General features: G+C 32.3%; 2 protein-coding genes across 4 annotated transcripts in view; one reads left to right on the top strand and one right to left on the bottom strand.

The window, feature by feature from the left end:
* Positions 1-3,372, top strand: part of LOC135096289 (plasmolipin-like) — a 6,937-nt gene extending 3,565 nt beyond the window's left edge. Inside the window, exons 2-5 of one of the 2 annotated variants that reach the window (XM_063997669.1) lie at positions 88-215; positions 851-1,024; positions 1,435-1,511; positions 1,739-3,372. In XM_063997669.1, coding sequence (XP_063853739.1) covers positions 90-215; positions 851-1,024; positions 1,435-1,511; positions 1,739-1,928 — 567 coding nt within the window. In that variant the 5' untranslated portion in view covers positions 88-89 and the 3' untranslated portion in view covers positions 1,929-3,372. The remainder of the gene's footprint in view (positions 1-87; positions 216-850; positions 1,025-1,434; positions 1,512-1,738) is intronic. The other variant, XM_063997668.1, reaches the window with a different exon arrangement.
* A 1,549-nt stretch (positions 3,373-4,921) lies between these two features.
* LOC135096286 (protein FAM151B-like) overlaps positions 4,922-10,000 on the bottom strand; it is an 8,728-nt gene continuing 3,649 nt past the window's right edge. For both annotated transcript variants that reach the window (XM_063997662.1, XM_063997663.1), the window contains 2 exons: positions 9,693-9,890; positions 4,922-8,078 (listed from right to left, as the gene is read on the bottom strand). In XM_063997662.1, the coding sequence (XP_063853732.1) occupies positions 7,806-8,078; positions 9,693-9,890 (471 nt within the window). In that variant the 3' untranslated portion in view covers positions 4,922-7,805. The remainder of the gene's footprint in view (positions 8,079-9,692; positions 9,891-10,000) is intronic.

The raw sequence follows: 10,000 nt of genomic DNA, 5'->3' as shown, positions 1-10,000 counted from the left end.
AACAACCTCTCTCTCTCTCTCTCTCTCTCTCTCTCTCTCTCTCTCTCTCTCTCTCTCTCTCTCTCTCTCTCTCTCTCTCTCCCACAGCAATGTCATTTCCTACAAGCCACACCACCACCACCTCACCTCCCCAAGATGGCGTCAGTGAGAAGAAAATTTTTATAAACACAGCGCATCTTAAAATTTATGAAGGAAAACTTAAGATTGCACATTTGGTAAGAGAGAGAGAGAGAGAGAGAGAGAGAGAGAGAGAGAGAGAGAGAGAGAGAGAGTGGGGAGAATACTGGTTAACTCTTGCTCTAGGGAGGTGGACAGAATAGTGGTGAAAGACTGAGAATACTGGTTAACTCTTGCATTGGGGAGGTGGACAGAATAGTGGTGAAAGACTGAGAATACTGGTTAACTCTTGCATTGGGGAGGTGGACAGAATAGTGGTGAAAGACTGAGAATACTGGTTAACTCTTGCATTAGGGAGGTGGACAGAATAGTGGTGAAAGACTGAGAATACTGGTTAACTCTCTTGCATTAGGGAGGTGGACAGAATAGTGGTGAAAGACTGAGAATACTGGTTAACTCTTGCATTAGGGAGGTGGACAGAATAGTGGTGAAAGACTGAGAATACTGGTTAACTCTTGCACTAGGGAGGTGGACAGAATAGTGGTGAAAGACTGAGAATACTGGTTAACTCTTGCACTAGGGAGGTGGACAGAATAGTGGTGAAAGACTGAGAATACTGGTTAACTCTTGCACTAGGGAGGTGGACAGAATAGTGATAAAAATTTGAAAAAAAAAACTACTACTACTACTACTACTACTACTACTACTACTACTACTACTACTACCCCTACAGATAGTCGCAGTGATAGTCTTCATCTCAGTAATGGCGTCAGACTATCCCAGAAGCAGCCCAGCCAATTGGATATCTTTCGTTTCAATGGCAGCGTTCTGGACGAGTGCTGTTCTGCTGTTCCTGCACTGCATCAACGCTGTGGTTCTGCTGTCCGTGGTGCCCTGGGGTCTCCTGGTGTGTTCCTGGGCTGTGGGAGGGTGTAGGCTGTCTCTGGAAGGCTGTGGAAGGCTGTGAGAAGCTGTGGAAGGCTGTGGAAGGCTATTGGTGGGCTGTGGAAGGCTTTGAGATGCTGTGGAAGGCTGTTGGTGGGCTGTGGAAGGCTGTGGAAGGCTGTGAGAAGCTGTGGAAGGCTGTTGGTGGGCTGTGGAAGGCTGTGAGAAGCTGTGGAAGGCTATTGGTGGGCTGTGGAAGGCTGTGAGAAGCTGTGGAAGGCTGTTGGGAAGCTGTGGGTGTCTGAGAGAGAGAGAGAATTGTTTTTTTTTTCGATATTAAAGTTCAGAGAGAGAGAGAGAGAGAGAGAGAGAGAGAGAGAGAGAGAGAGAGAGACTTATTCCCTTGGTTCTAATGTGTGTATTCCCTTGCAGGAGTTAGGCTACACATGCATCTGGACCTTCTTCTGGTTCGTCTCTGGCTGTGTGGCCGCCGACTACGCCAGCCAGGGGTGAGAGAGAGAGAGAGAGAGAGAGAGAGAGAGAGAGAGAGAGAGAGAGAGAGAGAGAGAGAGAGAGAGCAGAAATATAAAAACATAAAGACTGAGAGAGAGAGAGAGGGAGAGAATTATTGTTTACCTACGTTTTCTTTAAAGACTATAAAGGAAAATGGCAAATTATGGCAGACTAATGTAAAAATATTTCGTTATTATTATTATTATTATCATTATTATTTCAGGGCAGGGGACGCCTTTGCAGTGGCCGCCTTCTTCAGCTTCGTGGGAATGATAATATTTGGCTTCAACGCTTTCATTTATTATAAAAAGTGGCGGGAGGGGGCCCTGTCCGCCAACCAGCCCCCGCGCACCACCACCACCACCACCACCACGCCGCCACAACCCCCCAACGTTGACGTGCCTAAATATTAAAGGAATGACTTGTGTGTTGTTCCTTTAGTTTTTTTTTTTTTTTTTTTTTTGTCATTTATATATTTTTTTTAGTTATTTTTTATTGTTTTTGTTATTACTGTTTTTTTCGAGTGTTAGAAGAATTTTTTATTTTTTTTTATTTAATTGTTCATTATTATTATTATTATTATTTTTATGGTCAATACATTAAAGAAACTTACATTTTCTTTTTATTATGTTAATGTTTATTTATTTCTTGGTTGATTTCTCGCCATTGTATTAAAAAGGACGTTTATTTTTATTTAATTATTATTATACTCAATTTTTTTAACGCAAATATTAAAGGAACGATAAGTACTTTCCTTTAGGTTTTGTATTTTTCTTTATTATTATTATTATTATTATTATTATTATTATTATTATTATTATTATTATTATTATTATAGTGAAGATCTGCATATTTGTTTATTGTTCACATTTCATTCATGTCAAGTTAGGGGGAGGGGGGTAGCATTTTGAATGGACCAATCAGAAGCTCCATACAAGCAGAGGGGGCGGAGCTTCCTCGCCAACCTAACTTTGAACGATGCCTATATCATATTCTGATTTATTATTATTATTATTATTATTATTATTATTATTATTATTATTATCGTGATTATTGCAGGGAAGTACTGTATTAATTGCAGTTATTTGCTTATTATTATTATTATTATTATTATTATTATTATTATTATTATTGTTTGTGTATGTTTGTGGTTGTGATTAGTTTATCCCTTTAAATAATAATAATAATAATAATAATAATAATAATAATAATAATCTACACGAGTTAAACAATTACATAGATTAATTATATAGACCAATTATATACATTTCTAAGGGACACACATATATATATATATAACTAGATAATAATTTTCTGCTAATATTAAAACATTCTAATTATTTTTCTATTCAAATTTGCAGCTTTCTTAAAAATACGTAATTATAAAAAAAAAAGTTAAAGGAACACAAAGAAAACGTGCCTTAAAAATGTTGTAATCTGTCGTTCCTTTAAGTAATTCCCTTTTATAATACACTAAGTAATTATAAAAGTAGCATTATGTTATTTTTCTATTCAGTTCCCTAGTGTTGTAAAAAATATATATATAAAAAACTAATTATTATTTTTTTTGTTCGTATTAAAATGTTGTGTTTATTTTTTTGTACTTAAATTTTCAACTTTTCTAAAATATTTATGTAAACACTCAGATATCACAAAAAAAAACAGGTGATTGGCAACACTGTACTATCCAGAATATTAAAAAAAGACTGATTGGCAACACTGTCTTCTCAAATAAATAAATAAATAAAATAAGTAAATAAAATAAATAACTGGCAACACTTTCTTCTCAAAATACACAAAATAACGACTGATTGGCAACACTGTCTTCTCAATAAATAAATAAATAAATAAATAAATGGCAACTTCTTTGTCAAAATACAGAAAAAAACGACTGATTGACAACTAAGTAAAAAAAAAAAAAGGTTGGCAGCACTGTCTTCTCAAAAAAAAAAAAAAAAAAAAAAAAAAAAACGATAGGTTGGCAACACTGTCTTCCCCCCCCAAAAAAAAAAAAACACGAAAAATAAACAAACAAACAAACAAACAAACAAACAAACAAAATAGCTGGCAATTCTACTAAAAAACAAATAAATAAATAAATAAAATAAAATAAATAAGAAATTCGGAATAAAAATCAATAAAAAGTCTATAATTTAAATAAAAACGAGTAATAAAAGTGTTGCTTGCAATTGAAATACCTTTAGCTAGTGTTGCGAATATCAGTGTTTCTAATGTAGCTGTTGTTTAATTACATATATATAATTTCTTTTGTATATAATCTTTCAGTTGATTTTCTATATGTAATTCTCCCTCTCTCTCTCTCTCTCTCTCTCTCTGTATATATATTGTAATTCTAATTCTTCAGCATTCCATATTTATATTGTAATAGTAATAATAATAATAACTAATAATTAAACATAAAAAAAATTAGATTATCATTTTACCTAATTATTACCAGCAGAAATAGTAATAGTAGTAGTAGTAGTAGTAGTAGTAGAGATGACAGTAATAAAAACACAAATTTCTCAACATTTTTTTATATATCAAAGTATTACAAAAAAAATTACTTACAAAAAAAAATTAAATAACAAAAAAATAACAAAAAAATATCAACATTATCATAGTGGAGCCTTGGTTACCGAACGCCTCCTTTATCGAACGAATCGGTACTCGAACGCAACTTTCACAATTCTTCGTCCTGTAGTTCGGTTCTCGAGGTAATGTACGAGTTCCAAATGTGGAGCGGCCATCTTGGGTGTTGAAGTTTGTCATCATCACTACAACACCCAAATAGAATATCCTTATAATTTTCGCGCCATTAATGAATTCAAAATGGGTGTTGAAAGTATCATCATCACTACAACACCCAAACGCAATTTTCTAACAATTTACACGCCATTAATTAATTCAAAACGCGATTTTTTAATAATTTATGAGTCGGAGAATAATTGCAGCGGCCATCTTGGTTGTTGCAGTCTCTATCATCACTATAAACACCCAAATAGAATCTCCTTTATAATTTTCGCGCCATTAATTAATTCAAAACGTCATTTCTGGTTAATTTACGAGTTATAGTGTAGATGGGTGCCCGAGAAAGGGTTAATACACTTAAACTTGTATGAAGAAAAAAATAAATAAAAAAAAGGCTTAAATGTACGAAAGTTTGCGAAAATGCGTGTTGAGTAGTGAGGATCTCCAGTCCTTTATATAAATTGGGGTTTTTATTTATATTTAACAGTGAAATTATAACAGTAGTGTATATTATAAAATTAACTTTATTATATTTTAAGCGGTAGACACCCCCCCCCTCACCCTACTGCACGAATAATATAGATTTATTTATTTATTTATTTATTTATTATTAGGTTCAAGTGCCGTTCCTTTAAGATTTTTATTTATCTATTTATTATTTTTTTTTTTCGTCTCTGCTTTTCGTTATTTAATTTGTTCGCTCCTCCATTTTCTATGTTTACAAATAATTATCTCTATCACCAAGTTGAATGAAGTGTTGTCGTTCCTTTAGGATAAGCTTACAAATAAACATCTTTTATCACCAAGTTGAATAAAGTGTTGTCGTTCCTTTAGGGTAAACTTACAAATAAACATCTCTTTATCACCAAGTTGAATGAAGTGTTGTTGTTCCTTTAGGGTAAGCTTACAAATAAACATCTTTTTATCACCAAGTTGATTAAAGTGTTGTCGTTCCTTTAGGGTAAGCTTACAAATAAACATCTTTTTATCACCAAGTTGAATAAAGTATTGTCGTTCCTTTAGGGTAAGCTTACAAATAAACATCTCTTTATCACCAAGTTGAATAAAGTGTTGTAGTTCCTTTAGGGTAAGCTTACAAATAAACATCTTTTTATCACCAAGTTGAATGAAGTGTTGTCGTTCCTTTAGGATAAATTTACAAATAAACATCCTTATTATCAAGTTCAATAAAGTGTCGTTCCTTTAGGATAAACTTACAAATAAACATCCTTATTATCAAGTTGAATGAAGTGTCGTTCCTTTAGTATAAGCTTATAAGTAATTATCTCTATCACCAAGTTCAATAAAGTGTCGTTCCTTTAGGATAAACTTACAAATAAACATCCTTATTATCAAATTCAGTAGAGTAAGAAGTGTCATTCCTTTAGGATAAACTTACAATTAAGCAGTGTCGTTCCTTTAGGATAAACTTGCAAATATTACTTTTATTATCAAATTTTATAAAGTACATAATAACCATCATTCCTTTAGGATAAAACTACACAGCTGCCTCACAATTACAATATTCCTTTAAGATAAACAAAGGAATTTATACCTTAAAAATACTCTTATAAAATTGCATATCATTCCTTTATGAGAAACTGAAAGAAAAATATCAATAATCGAATAAATAAGCTAAAGGAACAACATGAAATAAATGACAAATAAATTAACTTTGGTATCGATTCATTTACTAACTGGATTAACTAAAGGAACGCCTCAATAAACTAAAGGAACAACCAAACAATTATAAATGAACTTCACAGATATTAATCCATTTTCACTGACCACATAAACTAAAGGAATGATCCACAAAGCAATAAATGAAAGAATAAACTAAAGGAATGCCTCAATAAACGAAACGAACCACAAAAAAATATATACAAATAAAAAAAAATTAAAGGAGCGAATCATTGACGCCTTGAAATAAATAAAATATCAATAAATGAATAAAAGCTTTGGTCGTTTATAGTGAACATAAAGTACAAGCATAAAATGAATCTATTATAACTTAAAATTACTCTTATTCATTAAAGTAAAGCTTGAACTGATTATATGAAGTGGTAAAGCTAAAGGAACCGCAAAGCAAGACTGATTATTCCTTTAAGAAATGAAAAATAAATAAATAAATAAATAAAAATAAAATATAATAGAAAACAAATAAAAATAATATAAAAATAAACTAAAATAAATAAATAAATAATAAAATATAATAGAAAACAAATAAAAAATGTAAAAATAAACTAAAATAAATAAACAAATAATAATTATAAGCTAAAGGAACTGTGAACTCATCATTCCTTTAAGATAAACTCAACGACATACAAAAAAATAAATGATAAATAAATATGAAGATGAATAAATACAAATTGATAAAAGCTAAAGGAACCAGGAGGAAGATCGGTCATTCCTTTAAGATAAACCAAATGAAATACCGAATGAAAAAGTAAATAAAATAAAGGATAATACGAATCAATAAAGCTAAAGGAATGATAAGAAATATAAGTGATTCCTTTAATAATAATAATAATGATAATAATAATATTAATAATAATAATAATAATAATAATAATAATAATAATAATAGTGAAATAGAAGCATTACTCTCAATCTTATAAACTAAAGTAAAGCATTATTTATTTAAGTACTAATATATAAACCAGAAAAGCCAAAAAAGCAACCGTTCCTTTAAGATAATAATAATAATAATAATAATAATAATAATAATAATAATAATAATAATAATAATAATAAGTATGTAGGTTTAAATACAAATACTGATGAATATTTAACCTTTGAAATCAAGAAAAAAATAATGAAAAGAAAAAAAAAGTAATAAATAAATGTAGAGATAATTATGATAAACTTTGGAATCATTAAATAAATAATAATAAAATAATGATAAAAACGACAAGGATAATAATTATGAACATTGTAAAATTAGTAATAACGAAAAAAAAAAAAAAAAAAATTGACAACAAACTGCAAAGATAGAAAACGTAAATAAATAAATAAATAAGTTACCAGAGAAAACGTAAATTATTAAAGGGATAACCAAAGCTTCTGACTACTAATAAATAAATAAATAAATAAATAAATAAATAAATAAATAAATAAATAAATAAAGTTACCAGAGAAAACGTAAATTATTAAAGGGGTAACTGAAGCTTCTGAATACTGCCAAAATAAATGCAAAAAAAAAAAAAAAATAATAATAATAATAAATAAATAAATAAATAAATAAATAAATAAATAAATAAATAAACAGATAAACAAATAAATAAAGTTACCAAAGAAAACGTAAATTATTAAAGAGATAACTGAAGCTTCTCAATACTAACACACAATGAATGCAAAAAATAAATAAATAAATAAATAAACCAAATAAGAATAATAATAATAATAATAATAATAATAATAATAATAATAACAATAATAATAATAATCTCTCTCTCTCTCTCTTTCTCTCAAACACCCCAAACACCCCCCGAGACACCCCCCACATCCCCCAGACCCGCCCAGACCCCCCCCAGACACACTCACTCATAAAGATACAGTGCTGCCAAGGCTGAGCACAATACCATACCCACTGTTGCCAGAATAGAGGAGGTGGGCAGGAGGGAGGCACTGGTGACCTCCCCTGTCGCTCCCTTCCCCTCACTGCTGCTGACCTCCAAGTACTGGGTCATCTGGGTCTCTGGGAGGTCAAGGAACACTGCGTCGGCCCCCAGGAGGTCACGTAAGGTCACTATTGCTAAGGGGTCAAACGGGTCGCTCTCCAAACTCCAGATGGTGATGGTGCTGTCAGGGATCTGTGAGAGAGAGTGAGAGAGAGAGAAATATGAGCAAAACTTTATAAAATTCGGTTGATTATCAGTGAAAAATTAACATAAGGATCCGAAATAGGGAAAAAAACACAGAAAACAGCAAAAAAACACACTCGTTATCTCCGCAACACCTCAAAAATTACCCACAAAACCCACACACTAATTAAACCACTGAAAAACACACAAAACACCAAAAAAAACAGCAAAAAAACACAAAATATCGACTTTCACCCACAAAAAATTGCAAAAAAACACACTCATTATCACCGCAACACCCCAAAAATTACCCACAAAACCCACACATTAATTAAAACCACTAAAAAACACACAAAACACTCAAAAAACAGCAAAAAAACACAAAATATCGACTTTTACCCACAAAAAATCGCAAAAAACACACTCATTATCATCGCAACACCTCAAAAATTACCCACAAAACACACACATTAATTAAAACCACTAAAAAACTAACACGACACCCCAAAAAACAGGAAAAAAAAACGCAAAATATCGACTTTTACCCACAAAAAATCGCAAAAAACACACTCATTATCTCCGCAACACCTCAAAAATTACCTACAAAACCCACACATTAATTAAAACCACTAAAAAACACACAAAACACCCCAAAAAACAGCAAAAAAACATGAAATATCGACTTTTACCCACAGAAAACCGCAAAAAACACACTCATTATCATCGCAACACCTCAAAAATTACCCACAAAACTCACACATTAATTAAAACCACTAAAAAACTAAAACGACACCCAAAAAACAGGAAAAAAACACAAAATATCGACTTTCACCCACAAAAAATCGCAAAAAACACACTCATTATCATCGCAACACCCCAGAAAATACCCACAAAACGCGCACACTAATAAAACCACTAAAAAACACATAAAACACCCCAAAAAACAGCAAAAAAACATGAAATATCGACTTTCACCCACAGAAAACCGCAAAAAACACACTCATTATCATCGCAACACCTCAAAAATTACCCACAAAACCCACACACTAATTAAACCACTGAAAAACACACAAAACACCAAAAAAACAGGAAAAAACACAAAATATCGACTTTCACCCACAAAAATCGCAAAAAACACACTCATTATCTCCGCAACACCTCAAAAATTACCCACAAAACCCACACACTAATTAAACCACTGAAAAACACACAAAACACCCAAAAAAACAGGAAAAAAACACAAAATATCAACTTTTACCCACAGAAAATCGCAAAAAAACCCACTCATTATCTCCGCAACACCCCAAAAATTACCCACAAAACCCACACATTAATTAAAACCACTAAAAAACACACAAAACACCCCAAAAACAGGAAAAAAACACAAAACATCGACTTTTACCCACAGAAAATCGCAAAAAACACACTCATTATCTACGCAACACCCCAAAAATTACCCACAAAACCCCAAATTAATTAAAACCACTAAAAAACACACAAAACACCAAAAAAACAGGAAAAAAACACAAAATATCGACTTTCACCCACAAAAAAACCGCAAAAAACACTCATTATCATCGCAACACCCCAAAAAATACCCACAAAACGCGCACATCCACTCACCTGATCCAGCAAGGCCTCAAGAACCTCCAGGGAGAGAGGAAGAAAGGCCGCGCGGATTGGAAAAGTGACGGGCTGTGTGACGGAGTGGGTATCCAGAATCTCGCACATCCGATCGACATCCGCACGGCTGTATCCACTCGTCATGGCTCCTCCACTTCCTGGGGGTATGTGTGTAGTCCACCCCAGGGAGAGAGTAGCCTGCGGATACCAGTTATGTTTTTTTCCACTATCCACGAACCAAGGTGCGATGAAAAAAGTGAGCTGGCAACACTGTATACACAAGGAGGGGGAGAAGAATGACTTGGCAA

Source organism: Scylla paramamosain, unplaced genomic scaffold (genome assembly GCF_035594125.1).
Source record: "Scylla paramamosain isolate STU-SP2022 unplaced genomic scaffold, ASM3559412v1 Contig3, whole genome shotgun sequence".
NCBI classification, from domain to species: domain Eukaryota; kingdom Metazoa; phylum Arthropoda; class Malacostraca; order Decapoda; family Portunidae; genus Scylla; species Scylla paramamosain.
Note: the sequence above shows the minus strand (reverse complement) of the source record. Positions and strands in the feature narration are given on the sequence as shown.